Source organism: Aristolochia californica, unplaced genomic scaffold (assembly GCF_029961685.1).
Source record: "Aristolochia californica isolate CCGP_79_NKW_82.1479 unplaced genomic scaffold, dmAriCali1.0.hap1 SCAF_3, whole genome shotgun sequence".
Taxonomy (NCBI): domain Eukaryota; kingdom Viridiplantae; phylum Streptophyta; class Magnoliopsida; order Piperales; family Aristolochiaceae; genus Aristolochia; species Aristolochia californica.
In genome coordinates this window covers 7,529,906-7,550,604 of record NW_027181992.1, presented here as the reverse complement: position 1 = coordinate 7,550,604, position 20,699 = coordinate 7,529,906, and the positions used below count along the sequence as shown (strand labels likewise).

General features: G+C 37.8%; 2 protein-coding genes across 3 annotated transcripts; one reads left to right on the top strand and one right to left on the bottom strand.

The window, feature by feature from the left end:
• Positions 1–2,641: 2,641 nt before the first annotated feature.
• On the top strand, positions 2,642–8,786 carry LOC137960151 (exosome complex component RRP45B-like). The gene is given in 9 exon segments (XM_068807657.1): positions 2,642–2,809; positions 3,045–3,066; positions 3,069–3,256; positions 3,346–3,441; positions 3,512–3,626; positions 3,891–3,971; positions 4,112–4,289; positions 5,511–5,569; positions 8,478–8,786. Coding segments are annotated over 8 exon segments (876 nt in total). The 5' UTR covers position 2,642; the 3' UTR covers positions 5,540–5,569; positions 8,478–8,786.
• Positions 8,787–15,003: 6,217 nt separating this feature from the next.
• LOC137958974 (dormancy-associated protein homolog 3-like) lies at positions 15,004–16,909 on the bottom strand. 2 transcript variants are annotated; one of them, XM_068806211.1, is made up of 3 exons: positions 16,763–16,909; positions 16,075–16,227; positions 15,004–15,458 (listed from the first exon to the last, which is right to left on the bottom strand). In XM_068806211.1, the coding sequence occupies exons 1-3, from the start codon at positions 16,875–16,877 to the stop codon at positions 15,340–15,342; spliced, it is 387 nt and encodes a 128-aa protein (XP_068662312.1). In that variant the 5' UTR covers positions 16,878–16,909; the 3' UTR covers positions 15,004–15,339. The 2 variants fall into 2 exon arrangements, with proteins under 2 accessions (XP_068662312.1, XP_068662313.1); XM_068806212.1 differs by having other exon boundaries at positions 15,004–15,453.
• Between the last annotated feature and the right edge of the window lie 3,790 nt (positions 16,910–20,699).

Genomic DNA, 20,699 nt, shown 5'->3' with positions numbered 1-20,699 from the left:
TTTAAATAATGTAACTTCTTTTATAACTATTAAATATTTCCTGATTATTAAAGATGAAACTATACTTGGTACTGTGTTTCATGTTCACAAAGAAGAGGTAATAGCAATTTTGATTGAGGCCAAAGTCTAAGTTGGTCGTGGTCAAGGTTGTGGTGTGACCGATTTCTAGCCCTTGTAGTGAAATGTTTAATCAGGAGTTGGACAAGTTCTAGAAACTATACGGACTTCCAATTAATATCAATCAAGCCATTGGTTTTTTAACTCCAAAGACATGGGATTGTACCAGCACAAGAACCTTGACAGAAAAAAATTATGAAGCTTTTCAAACACTTAAGAGTATATTGATCACACCTTCTACTATTTCTACTCTGATTTTGCTGCCTACCTTGACTCGAGAGATAGGTGGAAAGGTCGTTTCTTGGCAAAGTTCAAAACAATCTTTGATTGCTACTTCTACCTCAAAAATAGAGTTTGTAGCATAGTTTGAAACGACAACTATATGTGATAAATAAGAAACCTCTATATTAAATGCGATCAATAAGAAACCAAACCAAGGCAAGTTCTTTTGTTTTAAATCTAAGGTTTCGAAAATAATAGGTCAATATGCATAAATATACATGAGTAACACATGTAATTTTGACGGGTGCCAAGTTATTATAGTTTTATAATATTTTTAAAATAGATTATTTATTTTTTTATTTTTAAAGAAAATATAAAATATACAAACAAGATATAAAATATTAATATATATAAAATCATAAAAATTATAAAATTACACAAAACTTACTTATTGTTCCATACAAGAAAGAAGTAATGTTTTCCAAATTCTTTGTTAAAAAGAAAATATATTTTTTAAAATAACATAGATATATTTTAAAGATAATATAAAGTAACTTACAAGTTGTGTAACTACTATTACGTTTTGGCCTCACGCCCTAATTGTCCCTTCCTAATTTGGCTCAGATCGGGTTTGGTTGCTTGGTGCTATTACTGATACATATCATATATCGGCCAGTTCAAGGTTTATGAAATCTTGCCTAACCAATATGGTTGTGTCAAATGATACATGCCTGTATTGGGAAGGTATCGCCAACCGTATCGAATTTAAGGTATTATTCGATATCTATAGAAAAATCATTATGCGGAGCTCTGGCCTTACATTGCCCTACCTGCCTCGCAGCCGACGAAGAGTGATTTCCACTTGAGCTCGATCCCTCCTACTAGGGGTGGCATCAGGTCGAGCCCGAGGCTGTTTATGTTCGAGTCGAATTTGATTTAAATACTCGAGCTCGAGCCGAGCCTAAAATTGTAATTGAGCTCAAGCTCAATAATTTTAATCGAGCAACCTACATTTAATTCTTTGCATAAAATACAAGTCAAATACATTGTATACAAAATTATGCATACATTTTACATAAAATTGGGCATAACCACAACTTAAAATTGGACATAATCTTTGTATATTAATCTAGCATAATTATTCATAAAAGCTGCATAATTATGCATACACTTTATTCAATAATCAAATACAAAAACATTCCTTTGAAAAACAACACTAGTTTTGTCCATTTGTACTGAATCAAATTGTTCTGATTCAAGGACTAGAAAACCAGATCATAGAGACAGAGAAAAAGTTTAAGAAAAATGGTTTTGTATAACTTAATTGTATGCCCATTTTCATTTTTTCTTCAGAGCATGGATTCATATAGTAATAGTCTCTTCAAGAGCCACGAGGAAGAGATAGTCAGAGTTCAAGAAATAATTTTTTTATTTACTGGCTTATGATCCCGCACGTACAAAATCGCACAAACTCTTCACACATAGGGGGGGGGGGGGGGGGGGGGGGGGGGGTCCCCTAACTTAGGTCTCTAGTTTTTTGTCGAGATATCACAGGGGTAGGGGGTCTAGTGGCGTCGATGAGGAGCTGTCGTAGGGGTTGACGACTGCCCCCCCTCCCGAGCCCTCTTAAGTTAACGAGCCAGCTTGCAAGCTTACTCAATCAAATCGTTCTAATTCAAGGACTAGAAAACCAGATCATGGAAACGGAGAAAAAGTTTAAATAAAATGGTTTTGGATGATTTAATCATTTGCCCATTTTTATTTTTTCTTCGGGGCATGGATTCATGCAACAACAGTTTTGAAATGCTACCTATCTTTTCTTCTGAAAAACTTGAATGAAGTTAGAATTAAGAGAGTTCTTCAAATAATTTAAGTCTCTTCAAGAACCACGAGGAAGAGGTAGTCGGAGTTCAAAAAATAATTTTTTTTATTTACGTGCTTATGAGTCCCTTTGTTCATGTCACTTCATCATAGAATTGAGGGCAATATTTCTGATTTTCTCTTTTTTGTTTTTAAAATGTTGAAATGGCCTTTTGGAAGAGCTGTCCTTATTTTATTATTATTTCAAGCCCCAAAAGTATTTTCCTGGTTCTTTAATGCATGAATGCGCTCAGAATGTCTCTTATTTGATTAAAACAAAAAAGGTAAATGGAATAGGAGTAGGGTTAATGGATAGGCAAAAAAAAGTAACCACATAATCCTTACTTTTCCTTTTTACCTATTTACATTGTGAAGTTTGCTCCAATATAAGCGTCCTCAAGTACTTAAGCTGTTCCTTTTTTTTTTTTTTATATATCCTCTTTATGCAGCGAGTTTCTGGCAGGTTAACTAGGATGGAGCAAAAATTGGCTAATAGCTGGCATATGACCATCAATGAGAAGAAGTTCATTGAGCATGCATTACTTTCTGATCTCAGGGTAGATGGCCGGCGCCTTTTTGACTACCGTCGCTTCACCATTAACTTTGGAAGGCATGTATATCTTCAAAGAATTATCAATAATTTGTCAGCTCTTATATTTGGATGTTGAAAAGACGATTTAGAGGCAGTATTTTCTGAACAATTTTAAGTGCTTAAATAATGTTATGATAGTGGTTTTAAAACAAGCTTATAGCAGTTTCGAACAATTTAATCTTATAGCATTTCAGATACTCATTATTGCTTTCTGCTTTCTGTTACTATTTACTTATTTATATGGTATATGCAGAGAAGATGGTTCATTGGAGGTGCACAGCTTGGTCAGACTCGTGTTATGGGGTTTGTGACATCTCAACTGGTTCAACCTTATAGAGACGGGCCAAATGAAGGGACACTTTCCATATTCACTGAATTTTCGCCCATGGCAGATCCATCATTTGAGCCAGGGCGTCCTGGAGAGTTTGCTGTTGAGCTTGGACGAATCATAGACAGGGGTCTTAGGTAATTACTATACCATTTGCTAATGAAATGAAAGTAAGGACATCTATTTTCCTTTACACCTCTTTGAAAATTTAATCATGGGAATGCAGGGAAAGCAGAGCTGTGGATACAGAATCACTTTGTGTCCTTCCTGGGAAGTTAGTGTGGGCCATTCGTGTTGACCTTCACATTCTATACAATGGAGGGTAGCATCCTTGACAAATTCAGTTTCTAGTTCTTGATTCTTGGGCAATATTATTTATGTTAAACTTTCAGGAACCTTGTTGATGCTGCTAATGTTGCAGCTTTGCCTGCACTGTCTACATTCCGAAGGCTTGAGTGTACTCTAGGTGGAGAAGATGGTCAGGAAATCGTTGTCCACCCACCTGAGGTTCGTTGTTTCTGCTGGTCATCTTTCACTGAGTCAGTTCATAAATGGTGCAGCTTACCTCAATGTGTAAAAATTGTTTCCACTAAAAATGTATCATGCATCAAGAGAAATATTAAAGTAGACACTATTATGTTTAGTCTTTCTTTTTGTAGCTTGCCCATGATTTTACAGCTGCAATCTGTCAAGCTGGATATATGATTTTCTTGTTGAAATTGACAAAATTTTGCAATTTATCTAATTGTCACTCCTCTTGGTTTTTTGCAGGTCAGGGATCCTCTTCCTCTGATAATCATCTACTTACCTATAGCTGTCACTTTTGCATTTTTTGATAATGGGAACATTCTGGTACAGATGCTTGGTTCTAAAATTGGTTCTTTATTTTGATTATTTCAGATTATAAATGTTTCATTTTCCTACAGACATCTCTTCAATAGGGTCTAAGAGTTTTTGAGAGTTTTATGACACTGTGAACTGGTTCCGGATAGGTGGTAGATCCTACATATAAAGACGAGGCTATTATGGGAGGAAAGATTATTGTTACAATGAACAGCAATGGTGATGTTTGTGCCATACAGAAGGCTGGGGGAGAAGGTGTCTTGCAGAGTGTAGTCATGCAGTGTTTACGAATTTCTGCTGTCAAAGACCCACTTCTCTTAGATAAAGGTTACTTATGAAGCTTGACACGTGACCTCAATCCTTAGTGTAATAGTGCATTACTGTAAATGAGAAAATCAAGTTACAGCTAGTCTTGAGATAATTTAATGAACCATATAAAGGGAAACCAATGCTCTTTTTTTTTTTCTTTTCACTTTGGCCCATGATTTGGAGAAGAAACCTGCTTCAATAAATTCCACTTTTGGTTCAATCTTTTACTCTATTTGAGAGGTAGCTTCTAAAAAACTTTTGGAATTATATCATTATAGAGTTACATTACGTGAGGTTCACTATTCGTATCACTAGATCCAAGACTAAGACTTAAGTGGGTTGGATGGTAACAGAAGGTACCATTTCCATGATTGTATTTGGTAGCAAAGTGCTGGGCTGGGTTCATTTCAAGTTGTGCTTGGAAGGTCATGACCCTGAAATCAGCCAGAACCCCCTGTTGGTTGTGTGAACACAAGTCCACCAGTTGACATGAAACTTTACCTGGCAATATGTCTTGAGAACAGCAAACTCTGCTACTGACATCTTGTCAGGGAGGATACTTATCTTCTTGATGCAACAATGGTGGTTTAGATTCAAAGAATGACAAATTGAATGCTTCCTCTGAGTGTGGGTAACCTAAACTTCTGAAACAACTAAAAAACTACAATCTGTATTCAATTTTAATGGGTAAAACTTGAATAACAAAAAGTAGGGTTTCTGCAGCTATTTAGAAAAATAGTAAACAGAGAAATAACAAAGGATAACTTCGTCTAAGAGAACAAAAATCAGAACTATATTCAATAGCAAAAGAGTAATTTTGTGTTACACATGAGGGCATTTTATAGGCATGCAAATCAGCAAAACTCTATACTCCTATACTGTCCTCAATAAGAATAGGTTCCAATTAGGATTTACTAAATCTAGCTCAACTTGCTGGAAAAGAAACTCAAAATAGGATAATAACTCGAAGACTGCTAATTTTAGGCTACACTAATTTGGAAACAAAGATGAAAATTAAGACAGGAGGCTACTAAAAAAGGACTTGCTAATTGAAGCTTTTAACTAAAATAGCAACTTGCTCTGTGGGTGATGCTTCCCATAAAAAAACAACAAGTTACTTGTCTAGTAAAGCTTCTGACTTTAGCAAACTTTTTTGAAATGGCCTAGTCTTATTATCTATATCTATGTTTTGGATATTAACGAGATTCTTAATTTTTGATAATTTGTCTTATTATTCAGGGATCTGTACTCTAAAGGAGTTGCTTTAGATTCCTTCAGAAAGTCCACCAATTTATCAGGTTTGTGACTTCATTCGTTTTCTCAATTTTGAATAGGGTACATTTGGAATTCCAAATCTTTAGTTGATGGTGTGCTTCTTGATTGCTTAACATTTTGATGAAGGCAAATAGAAAGGAGCAGTTACTATTATGCAAGACTGTAATGTAGTAAACTTTATTTAAATAAAGCAGCCATGTTAGCCTGAGAGTAATCACAAGGGAACTCTTTTCTTTTATAACAGCGAGAGCAGAAAGAGCTCCCTGGGGAGCAAATTGTACAGGAAGAGACAAACAACAAAGAAAGTCTAGGGAAAAAAAAAAACTGGAGAGAAAGGAAGGGGGGAGTGAAGAGATGTTGTTGGGGGAACCCCTTCCCTAACTAATGTATCAGAGATACTGTTTGTACTTAAGGCTCTCAACTCTGCCACAGTTGCATCTCCATGACCAAAGCGAGCAGAGTAAACAAAAGGGGTGTTCCTTGAGGAATCGCTAATTGTTGGAATTTGTGTTTGTATCGACCGGGCCAGTCCTTGTATAAGATCCGTGGGGTTGCTTTCCTAAAAGGTTCGAGCCTTTTAGCCCAATGGTTTCAACATGGTATCAGAGCCAGGTTGGTCCCGAGTTCGAGTCCCGCTCCCACCGAATTTTGTCCCAGGTATTTCTGGTGAATTTGTCTTGGGTTTTTCCAAGAGTTTGTCCCGGGTTTTTCCGGTGAATTTGTCCACGGGTTTTCCCGTGCGGGGGAGTGTTGGAATTTGTGTTTGTATCGACCAGGCCAGTCCTTGTATAAGATCCGTGGGGTTGCTTTCCTAAAAGGTTCGAGCCTTTTAGCCCAATGGTTTCAACACTAATCACAACACACCTTCTAGCTGGAGCCAAGTTGCCCCACAAGCTGGCATCAAAATTTAGTTTGGCAACCCCCTAGGAGGAAAATCCAGGTAGTCAGGTTGGGAAAGACCGAGTGTGAGGAGTTTATTATTTTTCCAATTTCTTTTGATTAGGGATCTCGGGAGATAACGAGGTGTTTTGGAACTTGCACAAAAGAGGATGGAGTGAGTTGTGGCTTCAATGATACCTACCTTTAAAAGCATGGCAGTTTCTTTCTTTTCAAACATTCCAAACGATTGCACCAAAACGTAGCATTCAAATATTTTTCCCAATAGTTCCTATGTGAGTGAAGGATGTTGGGGCTAGAACAAAGCAAGGAGTGGAGGGAAAATAATATTGAAGACCAAACTTGAAGAGGAATGCACTCAAACTCTGCCCTAAGATGGGATAATGGAGGAATAGCTGGTTCACAATCTTGGGGTGCTCTCCACAAAGTTTTCAAGTTTGGTCCTCAATGTTGCTGCCCCTTCTACAGAGTTGGTCTACTGTGAGGATCCTTCTTTTGTTACACAGCACAAGTAGTGGATGACCCTAGGTGGGAAGTGATATTCCAGATGATAGCCTCTGGGACTTGTTACTTTAAATCGTAGCCACCAAGGAGGCATATTGGAGGTCACCATGTGTGACCCTGAGGCATCACGTTTCCAAATCATAATGTCCTCTTCCAAACCTCTCATGTAAATGTTTTTTAGAAAAGATGATCTTCATGGCATCACTGCATCAAGTTCTTCATTGTTCCTTAATACCTTCAGATACAAATCTCTAGACGCTGATGTTGTTTAAGGTGGTTTATGAGTTCATTATTGATATGCTCTGGTCTGTAGCAATGGGAATGGTGTTGCTAGGTTTTGCTCCCCCACCCATGTATCCTCCTAGAAGGTATAACAGTACTTCTGTATGACAATTTTTCTCTGCAGGCTACCTTTATCATTTCCAAATTTCCAAAGCTTTTTGATAGGATAACAGAGGTCATATGCCTTATGCTTCTAATGTGCGACCCTCCAATGCCTTTGGGTTGGCAGACTTCCACCCAATGTACAAAATGGTATTGGATTTCTGTGGTGACGTACCACTGCAACATGGCAATCGAGAAAAGAAAAGGAATTGTTGGGCAAGCCTGGCGCGTAGTAAGAGTGGCTCACCTAGCAAATTAAAGGAAACTATCATGCCGATTCGCTAAAAAGCCTCTTGAAGTGGTCAATGATTGGGTTTCAAAAATATCTTTCAGCCTTCCAATAGAAAAAGGGTGGTCCATGTAAGAAACAGGAAGGGCACCCACCTTATACCCAAGAATATTTATGAACAAGGTGGCCAGATCTAGGCCTTAATCCCCATAGAGTGAGATTTTAACCAATTGACACCTTGGCTAGATATAATTTCATATACAGTTAATAAATCCTTTATACTCGTCATTTGGTTAACTTCTCCACTATATAAGCAAATAGTCTCATCCACAAACTAGACTAGTGGAAGTTCTTGCAAAAAAGTCAACAGAGGATGGTAAGGAAATTCAAACCCTGTTTCAAGTGGTGAGGAAAAGCGTCATGAGGGCTTCACTGACAATATCTAATGAAAGTGGAGACCCCAATCAGGACCATGTTGTCAGTGTCATTCAAAAAAGGTCATGCTTTTTACTTGCACTTGGAACGTTAAGGGTGCAGGTCTCATAATTATTTGTTAGAATTCATTGGACTTGCACTGTGATGTTCCTTTGCCTCTTTTCAAGGATTCCACTTTCGCCTCTTATCATTAATTGGTGTTCCTGATCTACATCCATGAATTACATTTGTACGATCGATCTTCATGTATTATATAATGTATGGGTGGAAGGGATCTTTCCAACCATTTCGTTGCAGGGGAGATCCCTACAAAGCTATCTTGCAGTGGATGGCCACCACCTGAATATTGGTTATCAGGAAATATATTGTTTTGTCCATTGCATGGAACAAGGCAATACATTTGCATTGAACTGCTATAGAGAACGTGCCATTTTGGTTGGTTGTGTTTGCGCTTGTGAAAGATGCTTATTTTGGTGTTGTAGGATACTGCATAGCTAATATAGGCTTATAACATGCCTAAAGATCCTGGGAAGTGGGAATCAACTTTTGGCAGTAGCGAATGCCTGCTTTAAAAGGTTGCCTGACATAATAGTGCAAGCTTGGAGCATTCTACCTCTATGAAGCACCTGATCTGATTGGGTTGAAGCACCTTCCTATTGCTATATCAGATGTGCGTTCTGCTGCAGTGCCTGTGGGCAGCAAGTGCCCTGAGAATTGTGTTCAGTGCTTGGTAGTATGAGCTTATGCGGGCTTTTTTATTTTTTTCCATTCCTTCTATGAAGTTCACTTTCTATTCATTCACCACATCTTTGTTCTTGTAATTTTCTATTTTCTAAGAAAGAACAAGAAATATATTAGAAGTATTTAGTAATTCTGGTTGCTGGCAGCACTTGTACCAAGTATTTAGTAATTCAAGTTGCATGTAGCACTCATATCATCCATACCGCAAAACCTTGCACTTTGAGCTTGGTGAAAATATTTGAAATCTTCAACCAGCTTGGAATTGTAACTCATATTTTGGTTTTTTTTAACTGCGTTTTAATTTTAGTCCTAGGTAGGCAGTGTGTCTATAATCACTAACTTGGTTAACTAGCCGAGCACAAGCTTGGATGGTTTCATTGCATTTTTGGGAGTTACTCTCCGTGTAAGCAACAATATTATACTTTGATACTTCTCCATTGTAAGAGGAGGACATAAGATCTTTCACATGAGTACCAAATTAGTGAAGCAAAGGAGGAAAGCAATCTCATAAAACCAGATGAACAAATGTCCGAGAAAGTAGAAGTAAATCCTTCTGAAGTATAGTACTAATTGAAGCAGTCCCTGTGGGTTCAGATTGAGTGGGAAGAAGAGTCTCAAGGATGCTGTGAAGCAGAAAAGCAAAAAGAAGAAAAACACTTCATCTGCCAGTAGTAAATGTTAGTTTACTTGTTCGCTGGCTTGAAAAATCAAAAGCTGAAAAGGTACACTTCATCCATTTCAAAACATGAGGGTGTTTCGCGCCTAAGTTGCGTGGCCTCACTCAGCATCATGAGACGGGGGGGTTGGGTTTTCCCTGGCTCCCTAGGAGCTGTTTTTTGCCAGAGAGTAGTGCTGGGAAAGTCCAGAGTGGCTTCACTGTTGCCTATGCTTCTATGCCTAACTTCATTGTTACCCACCAATATCAGAATGAACTCTGCATATGCTTCAGTGCCTTTACTGCATCTATTCCCGGTGTGGGTCAGTGGAGTGTATCTTTTTGTTTTCTTTGCCCCCTTTCAGGTAGGGGCTGTGATTTTAGATTGTAGATCTTTGGGAGATTCTAGACACATGCAATTTTGCAGGAAACGATTAGTTAGCGTTTTGAGATGGTTCCTAAATCAAGGGCTTCAGAATTAGGAGGAATCAATTATAGTTTCCTCCCGTCTCATCTTACCTTGTCTTTTACCCTAGACTCTTATTGTCCATGCACACATCTGATGTTAATTAAGGCTCCATAGGTCGTTCGTGATAATATAATTAAAGTTTCTGAGTTGAATTTTGTAACGCACAAGTAGGCAGTACAGACTAATCAGTAGGAAAGACCATGCCAGCTATCTGTTATCATTTAGCCATTCTTTGCACAAGTAGGCTTGCTGGAGAAACGGATAAGCTTGAGCAGGCTAAATGGTGAAGGAATTTTTGGGACGAACACAGAGTCAGAAAGGGACTTGCAACTGGTGGACTCATTTTGCTACTTGACTCAGATTGCAACCCCTTATCTATTAGTCGATGTGGTAAATATCTTGAAGCTCTCACAGGAACAGGCTAGACCCAGAGGATCACAGAAGACTTGAACAGTGTTTTACCAATCGAACTGGCTTCGGGGATGAAAACCCAGTTAATAAGTCATTGTTTTAGATGTGAGGGATAGGCCTCCACCCTCAAAAGACAGAGAGGGGTCCTTCACCCTCTTGGGCCCTTTTTCTTAGAACGACGACCGGGAGAGGGATATCTCCTCCCTCTGGAGGAATAAGGGGAACGGCCGGACTGTTCCCTCCCCCTTCGAGATCAAGCAGACCAAGTCCAACTTGCTAGGCCTGTAAGTGGTTCCAATATTATAACATTTCTTCTGAGTATTTTGTCCAGCTTTAATCAATTTTTATGCTTCAGTGAGCATGGTTAGCAGTAAAATAATAACCAGTAAGGAGACCAACTTCTTTCCGGCGTTCGCACGTCGTCATCACTGTCCCCGGAGCAAACAAAACTCTTATCTTCTCTCACTTTCAAGACCCTTTCGCAATCAAATCGAGATAAGCTAATATTATTGCAGAGGGTATCTGAGTTTTTAAAATAAAAGGTACGCACTACGTGGGTGTGTTTATAGCTCAGTTTTGTCAAAAGTATCATCTCAAAAGTGTAGAGGTTACATGTTTGAGACCTGCAGGGACTAATTTTTTTTTTTTTTTTATGAGACTTATACTAAATATCCTCAGTTGGATCCGGTTTGAGCATGTTTGAGACCTGCAGGGACTAATTTTTTTTATTTTTTATGAGACTTATACTAAATATTCTCAGTTCGATCTGGTTTGAGCAGGGATCGTAACCCTCGGGACCGATAGAGGTATTATTTAATTATTTAATTATTTTCTGTCTGTATGGTGAAGCAGATTGATAAAAGGAATGCATCAGTATCAGATTAAATTTGGAGCTATTCAAGTATTTATTTAAAGTTATGTGAGTTTTGCACTATATTATTTCCAACAATTTCAAAACAGATTCAGCCTTCTAGAATGGAAAAATCAGAAAATTTACTAAACAAAATATTAAAATCCAAACCGTTTGATAGGAAAAATTTTAGTAAATGGTAGAAACGTATGGAATATTGGTTAACAACTCTAAAATTATTCTATGTGGTTGAGAGTACCCCACCAGTTAGTAGCCCAAGAGGACCATGAACCAACAAGATTAAGTGTTAAACACAAACATGTAAAAAATGATTATTTGCATCATGGCCTGGTCCTTATTGCACTAAGCAACAGTTTATGTAATTTGTACTGTGATGCTAAAAGTGTAAAAGGTTTATTCGAAGTATGGGCAAGAAACAAAGATTGAACATAAGTTTTTTTCATATGAGAGTATTTCACCTACACGATGGCAGATGGGAATTCGGTAATCGATCAAGCATATGAAATTCAAAACATTGTTGCGAAGATTATCGCCAAGGGTATTCTTATTGATGATAGAATACAAGTATCTGCCCATCCATCATGGTTAGACTTTAAGATCCAAATGATACATAAAAGAGAACTTCCCATAGTAGACGAAGTGTTGGTGTTGATTTAGATAGAAGAAAAACTTGGGTAATGGATATGAAGTTAGTGGAAGAGTAAATTTGATAGAATCAACGAAGATTACTTCATAAAGAAGAAGCCCAAGATATTTATTGGTAAGCCTAAATAAAATATTCAAAAGGAAACAAAACAAGAGGACATGTTATGTTCGTAGAAAACTGGGTCACTTTGCTAAATACTATAGACACAAGAAAAATAAAAGGAAAGGTGATAGTACGATTCCTTAGCCGAACATGATAATTGGAACTAGCTTAGCTAGAACCGATGACAGGTTAGTTACAACTAACTTGGAAATAAACTTGGCATTTAATCCAACCAATTGGTGGATTGACACAGGTGTCCATATTTGTTTTGGTATTTCTTCTTTTTCTTCCTACCACGAGGTCGAAAGGAAAACTGTGACAATGGGCAATTCCAATGTTGCTCAAGTGATAAGTGAAAGGAGAAATAGAGTTGAAGTTCACATCCAGGAACACCCTCTCTTTACAATGTGTAATACTTGTTAGACATAAGGAAGAATTTTGTTAGCGGTTTCTTTCTGAGTCAGTTAAGTTACAAATTAGTGTTTGAATCGAATAAGATTGTAATTATCAAGGGTGGGTCTTTTGTAGTTAAGAGTTATGTTTTTATGGTTTATTCAAATTAAATGTTATTTATGCCAGAAATATTAATGAGAATAAAACTTCATCTTATGTCATGCTCGTTGATTCCTTTGACTTATGGCATAATAGACTTGGACATGTAAATATGAACACTCTAAAAAAAATGATGAACTTAGATTTAATACCTAAATATTACATAGATTTAAAAAATAAATGTGAGAAAATGTCCAATCAAAACAAGCTAGAAATCCATTTAAGTCAACAAGTAGAAACGTTGACCTTCTAGAGCTTATACACAATGACATTTGTGATATGAATGGTATTTTGATCACAGGAAGAAAAAAATATTTTATTATCTTTATAGATGATACATCAAAATATTGCTATATGTATCTAGTTAGGACTAAGCATGAAGCATTAGAAAATTTTAAAATTTATAAATCAGAAGTAGAAAATCAAACCCAAAAAATAATAAAAAGACTTAGGTCGGATAGAGGAGGAGAATATAGTTTTATAAATTCTTTAAGGAACATGGTATCATACATAAGACCACAACTCCTTATTCTCCTCATACACCGTAGCTAAAAGGAAAAACATAACATTTTTCAGCATGACTAATTCTTTGTCGTCGAGTTCTGGTCTTCCTAATAATATGTGGGGAGGAACTTTACTTGCGGCATGTAAAATACTTAATTTTATTCCACACAAGGACACTCAGAAAACTCCATTTGAATTATGATGGGGTAGAAGACCAAGTTTTAAATACTTTAAAATATGGGGTTGTCTTGCTAAAGTTAAAATTAACTTTAACACTACGAAACTGACTCCTAAGACTTACAATGCAATTTTTATAGGATATGCAAAAAACAACAATACATATCAGTCTTTAGTAGTACATTCAGATTTACCTGAAATTTCTGTAAACACTATTAAAGAATCTGATGTTGCTGCATTTTTTTAAAATGTGCTTCCAATGAAAGAAAAGAGAAAATTAGTAGGAGAGACTTCTAGATACCGCGTGAGGATACTAAAGCAATGCCACAAATTGAACTTAGGCGGAGTTAGAAACCTAGGATGGAAAAGAACCTATGAGATGATATTTACACATTCTTCATAGAGGATGATCGATTGACTTTTAGAAATCTAGTGAAACATCCATGTAGGAGAAAGCAGTTAAAAGTGAAATGAATTCCAATTCTTTCACACCGTACATGGAAATTAACAAACTTACCTCCGTGATCTTGACCAATTGGATGCAAATTGATTTTCAAAGGGAAACATAATCATGTTGTGTCATCTTATGTGCAAAGTGGTAGGTTTCGAGACCTGCAAGGACCGAATGCATTTATTTTGTTTGTGAGACACACTTATGTGCTTAGAGCCGTTGGATGGAAACAATTACAAATCTGAATGGTTAGATCAAAATAATTACAGATCTAAAGGTTAGATAAAAAAACAGTTATAAATCTGAACCGTCAGATAAAAGCGGTTATAAATAGTTAGATAGAAAAAAATTACAGATCCAAAGGTTAGATTAAAAGTAGTTATAAATCTGAACCATTAGATAAAAACGGCTACAAATCTAAACGGTTAGATCAAAAGGTGATTTTTCCTATAAGAGTAAAAAAATGTTTATTTAAAATTCTGTGAGTTTTGCACTATATTATTTCGAACAAGAGACCCTGTAATATGCTACGGAGAGAATGTATGTGGCAGAAAAAACACTGCGGAATGAACTTTCGGCACTCACAATCCTGGTTTCTTTTCCACTGCTACGATCTCGACAATCGAAGGTGACGGGCTCTACGAGAAAGAGACCGCGATGGTTTGTCTCATTTACAGGCTAGGTGCCATTTCGGTTGGGTGGAACAGAGATAAAAAATGGATGAGTAAGCTGTAGAAGAATTGAACTTTTCATATATTGGAGTTTGCGTTTAAACCAGTGTGCGAACAGGGATTGATGTTATTTGACTTGTTGTTATTGTTTGCTCTTAGTCGCGTATACAATAAGTTGAGGCGGACCAATTCCAGCTCCATTAAAGTCTAATCGAAAATGAGACTTCTCCACTATCAAACTTTTTAAAGTCAGTTCGCAATTTTTACTACGCATGCAACCTCCGCTTCGTTACACTATTACAACAATTGAAGCGCAGGAGCTAACAGCTAACGAACCTGATTTACTTTTGTACTCTCTTCGTGCCAAAAGAAAAAGCTCAATTATATGGACATCTGTGTTATTCACTTTCGGCGTCGCCCAGCAGGCCATCAATTCCATGCTTGGAGGATTGGACGAAGAGGTACCCCATCAGCATCTCAAAGAACCACTAGCAGATGAAAAGGATGGCCTGTATGTGACGGAACAATGGGAAACGGCCCATACTCTTACCTGGCAAACGTATCCTTCTCTTCCCCCACATCAACCTTGTTGACAATTGAAGGCCTTTTCTTAATGTTAGCTGTGTAGTCAAATTCAAAAACAAGGACCGGGCATCCTTCTTCTTCTCTTGTCAAGTTGAGCTAAAGAAGGTTATTCCTTAACCACCTACACGAGAGAATTTCCCTTCATCTTAAACATTGTACGTGACGAGAAAAAGTAAAAGAACTAGAGTGTGTAGTGTAACTTTCCATTTGATACAGACATACGGTAGGACTACACTCCCCGCCAATATATTACAGGATATCAGCGCCTATTCTGCCACCGAAATCTCACATCGTAGAAAAGAAAATTACACCATCACACTCTCCACAAAAACACACCACATCTGTACCCAAGACCCTAAAGTACTGCATTATGTCGTCCTACCATATGTACAAAACTGCTTGATGCGTGCACTTTGTAGATTATACACATAATTATAAACCGAAACGGCCTACAGCTCCTTTGGCGATCCACCCTTTTTTTGTAACGTTTGCACCAAAAATCGGATGGATCAGATCTCACATGTCGTAAGGAGGAGGAGGGCTCCTGGATCCGGTCTCAGCCGGTCTTTCATACGCCTCCGACGATGATTTCCTCCTAAATCGATTGTTGTTTCTGCCTCCTCCTGGCCTCCACCATTACAGGATTGATTTCCATCGCAACCATCAGAATTAAGGACCAGATTCCAAGAATAAAGAATAGACGAGTTACAATTTCTGAAACTTGAGCGTCCTCAGATCCCAGGATACGGCAATGAAAATTTCAGGCAAATAAGAGTAAAAAGAAATGTTACGAGTGGAGAATTCGGCAGGGCAATTGTGATCTCTGTAGTAAATAAATAGTTTTAGAAGAAAAAGAAGGTAACCGGTATCCGCGGTCTCTTCGATGGAGCAGAATGACGGTTATACCCTCGGGACAGAGTCAAGAACTTTCTAGACTTCAACCAAAAAGGGTCAAATGGTCACTCGTGTGAATCGAGACAGCGGCTCACACAGTAATCTGGGAATTTTATTGGAATTAACTAGTAGTTGATTCTCATATACAACATACTTATACCCACAAAAAAGTCTTACGAACGTCATGACCAAAACACCCTCGCATTCACTCAGTTTCTTCCCACAATATTGGATAGTAAAATTGTCTAGGAGTTTGGATCGGGAATTCCGGCTAGACAAACGAGTTTGGACTAACTGTAAAACAAGAATGTAGGAAGACGGTAAACAAGTAGAGGGAGTTGCCAGCTTACCGGAAAATGGAGATACAGGCGGCGTAGATCCGGCCGGGGAGACCGGTGGAGAACTGTATCCAGGAGGTTTTACGATCATTATACTGCGAGTAACCTTCACGGCCTCCTCAGAGAAATCCTCACCAAATGGTCTTCCGTTCCCTCCGTCGAGTTCTGCGGTCAGAGGAATCATCAGTGGCAGGCAAAGAGGGGATAAACAACTTCCAAACATCATAAATCACCCCATCAGAACTCCTTGACGTGATTTTAAGGGCGTCGGACTCGCGTTCCGAGAGAAGAAAACTCAGTTAAAGTAGAAACAGAACTAAACTCGAACTTAAGAATCTCAAGATCCATCAGTCGGTTTCTACACCTAAACCTCGACAACTTCCTCAGATCCATATTCAAAATTCGCAATCGCATCTGAAACGCTTAAGATATGCATATTCTTATTCAAGAAGTTGTTCGTGTTTGTAAGAAAAAACTCCAAACATCTTTTTGCAGATAACAAAGAGCTTGATCGTATGAAAACTAAGAATTACCTGATAATAGCATTTCTAATTTTCAGTTAAAAAGAATTTTTCAAAGCTGAATGATCTAAGCCAATTAAATTAACCAAATGATCTCCATATTCTTGTAGAAAAATTAATTCTAAAGCAGGCCAGAGGAGCTTCAGCAGACAAGATCAAATCATGCTCAAAACCCGGACCTTTGCCGGAACTTGACCGAGGCGAGAACGTCGAGTACTTCCGGAGCTTACTCAAGCCAGTGTCCGGCCGAGGACCGGCGACCGTGTCGTCCCAAAGCTTGTCAAGGAGACCCATATCAACAGATCCAAAGATGAATTTTCCCTGAATTGCTGGGAAAATTAGGATCGATCCAGCTAGTTCTTTCCATATTTAAAGGAGTTGGACGTTAAAAGACGAGCAAGTTCGGACCGATCTGGGCCACATAAATCTGGAAAGGGAGTGACGTGGGGAGCGGATGGTTGAACACCGTAGGAGATAAGATCGAGTATCCAGAGCCCTATCTGTCAAGCGAGATAACACGTGGCGATATACTGTACGGGAATGGAGCGCGTCACGTGAACGTGCCCTACTTTTTAAGGAAGTTTTCCTTAATTGCCCATAAGCGTTTATGTATTTATCCGATCGAAAAAGGAAAATATCCTCCGATGATGGAAGATTTACGGAGTTGTCAGTACCTTTTCCCGACCGAGTCTGCTCGACAGTTAGCCGGCAGGGGATGACGACGGCGACAAAAAATAGGGCGAGTTGTACCAGATATATTTTGCCTTTTATGTCCCTGGTTCGATGTCAAGGGGCCACATTGCAAGAGTCCGCATGCTGTTCGAGCCTTGGCCTCTTCCCATCTTTGAGATCCAAGTCCGAGAGCGCATGCAAGGAATTTTCTCTTCTCATATTGACCATTGTGGATAGTCTCCAGCTTCCTGGTAGATTCCGGAGGACCGTCTGTAGGGACTGTCGCCTTTGTTATCAAGGCGTGCTTCACAGCTGCAGCTCGATCAAACTTGAGAGCCATGGCAATTTCACTTCGTGCATTGGCTTGGCGTTGGTCACGTTCGCAATGACCGTTCCCCTTTTCGTTCGTCTCCTTGCTGCTGGAATCGTCTCTCCAGTTGCCGGCGTCGGAAGCGTACAGTGTTAATTACGTCGACATGATTTCTGCTCGAGTTTACATGATCTGTAAACCTAGAGAGCTTCTCCATTTCCTCCCTGCAGTCCATTCTTACTTCTCTTTGAGGAAGAGAACCTATGTAGCGATCAAGAGAGACGGAAACGGAAAAGGACATAATTATTAATCATTTTTTATGCATGAATTTATTTAGTACCGTGGAACCTATCTCTTTGACTATGATAACTAGGAGTTGAATGTTGTAATGGAATTATACCCCTGGGCCAAATCTGTTTTTACAAATCAATAATAGCAAAAATTGCGACAAGAAAAAAGAAAAAGGGGTAAAAAAAGTTCTTTTTTATTGTTTGACAATAAATAATCATTGAGAGAAGAAAATAAGACAGAAAACCACTTTATCTCTTAATTTATAATTTTTTTTCACAAAATGATGAAATTTGGGGAGAAAATAAAATAAATGAAAACTTGAGAGAATATTTTAATAAAAAAATTAAAATATTGCTAATTTTCTTTTATTTTTCATTTTTCGCTTGTATCCAAACAAGAGAAACTATCTCCACTTTCAGTGTTCCAACACATAGCCTAAATGTCCCAAAATATTAAAGAGAATAGGAAAAGGAGTTTTCCGATTACTCCAATAAGAAACTATGAAAAAAATGAATTAACAAGCATTAGCATTGATCACTCACTTCTTAATTCTACCTTATCTTTTATTATTTATAAATTTTTTATTGTTTAACTTTCTCATTTACCTATTATGACACAAAGATAAACAAAATTTTGTACTTGTGCAATCGAAGGTTTCAGCTGTCGGCTTTCACAAGTGATCCATGGGCTTCCCAAGCACTTCTTTCGATCATGAAAATGGAAAAATCCTATTTGAAGATTGAGTTTTGAAGGAAACTAAAAGCTGCTCTTCAGCCTAAGGCAACGAAAGTCAGCAAAGTGAATTGAGTGCAAAGAAATTGTTGGCCAGAGAGTGATTATAGAAAGAAAGCTCTGTAGAAAAACCGATGCGACCAAATGGGGCATTTAAAAACCAATGTGGACTCAACCCCGACCTGTTATGTTAAGATTTCTTCCCTTACGAAGAAATATAGTATGTCCTTCTCAGTACATATTCTATAAATCCCTGTAATAATGTGATTTTTTAATCTCCTTAATGCCTCTTAAAATTTCCATGTATAGTCTGTAAAATGGTTATTTAAGTCGACGATGTGAATAACAAAATATCATTGAAATTGAAGTCTTATTTTCGACTTGGTATCAAAACAGGAGAATCCTTCTCCCCTCTTTCCCGTCGCCGAAGAACAAAGCAGCAAATCTATCATGTATTCATCCCCTTCGCCCGTGGAAGTCGTTGAACTATCACCAAAGAACAGAGCAGTAGCTCTGTCTTGTATTCATCTCCTTCGCTGGTGGAAGTCGTTGAAAAAAAATGACCATGATTCATAGGATGGAGACAAACAAGACCAGATGGAAGTGATGCAACCAGAGCCTCAGTCGACATCTTCCCCCCTTCATAATGTACCAATGGATCAATTATTTTCTAAGACCAAGTCCGAGTCCATGTCTGAGCCTAGTTAAGTTCTAAAACACAACTAAGAGTATTACCTGATCGAACCATAAGAGGAAAACCTAGAGTTAATTATGAACCTATTGTCACCTCTAAATCTTAGTATCACATGCATAATTTTGTGTCTTATCATATATTGTCAAAGGCAAACGAAGAATTTGTGAATCAATTATCTGTTATATCTATTTATAATAGTGTGTAGAAAGCCTTGAAATATCCTAAGTGGAAATAAGCTATAAATGAAGAAATGAGGTTCCTCCAAAAGAATTCAACATAAAAAGTGGTTGACCTACCTGTAGGAAAGACACCAGTCGGATGCAGGTGGCTATTTACCATTAAATATAAAGTTAATGGAACCATTGAAAGGTTCACAACAAGGCTTATTGCCAAAAGATATACTCTAATCTACGAGATTGATTACATGGAGATATTCGCACTAGTGGCCAAAATCAATATTGTTTGAATTCTACTATCCCTGGTTGTAAATCTTGACAGACCCTTATATCAGTTTGATGTTAAAAATGTATTTTTGTCTGGAGATCTCCAAGGAGAAGTATATATAGAATTGCCTCCTAGATGTATTATGCAAACCAAATGATGCAAACAAGTATGTGAACTGAGGAAGTCCCTATATGGTTTGAAGCAGTCCTTGAGGGCTTGGTTTGGAAGGTTCACCAATTTTATGAAATCTATCAGATACAAGCAAAGCAACTCAGATCATATTCTCTTCCTGAAATCTAACAAAGAAGCAATCACAATTCTTATTATGTATGTTGATGATATGATAGTTACTGGGAATGATCCAAAAGAAAAGTAAGCATTGCAAAATCATCTTGCCAGAGAGTTTGAAATGAAGATTTTGGCTACTTAAAATATTTTCTTCGTATTGAAGTGTCAAAATTGAAGGAATGATTTTTTCTATGTCAACGAAAATATGCTTTGGATATGTAATCTAATCCGTACTCCCATGGAAGAAAATCTAAAACTGGAAACACATTCAGATCGAATCCCTACTAACAAGGAACGTTATCAGATATTAGTCGGGAGGTTAATGTATCTTGCACATATTAGACCAAATTTAGCTTATGTAATAAGTGTGGTTAGTCAATTTATGCACTCTCCAAGTGAAGAACATATGAATGTCGTCAACCCTTTCTTGCGCTACTTGAAATCATCTCCAAGGAAAGAAATTTTATTTAAAAAAGGAATCGACTTGAAAATTGAAGATTATACCGATGTCGATTGGGCTGGGTCAATAGAGGATTGACGATCTACATCTAGATACTTTACATTTTCAGGTAGAAATTTGGTCACTTGGAGAAGTAAGAAACAAGAGGTGGTGGCTAGATCGTCAGCTAAAGCCGAATACAAGGGAATGGCCAAGGCAATATGTGAATTATTATGGATCAAGAAT

Coding starts and splice junctions, on each gene's coding strand:
- LOC137958974 (XM_068806211.1), bottom strand. CDS start 16,877: ATGGGTCTCCTTGACAAGCTTTGGGACGACACGGTCGCCGGTCCTCGG. Junction 16,228..16,762: donor TCGGTCAAGTTCCGGCAAAG/GTCCGGGTTTTG, acceptor CTCTGACCGCAG/AACTCGACGGAGGGAACGGA. Junction 15,459..16,074: donor GCCTGTATCTCCATTTTCCG/GTAAGCTGGCAA, acceptor GTAATGGTGGAG/GCCAGGAGGAGGCAGAAACA.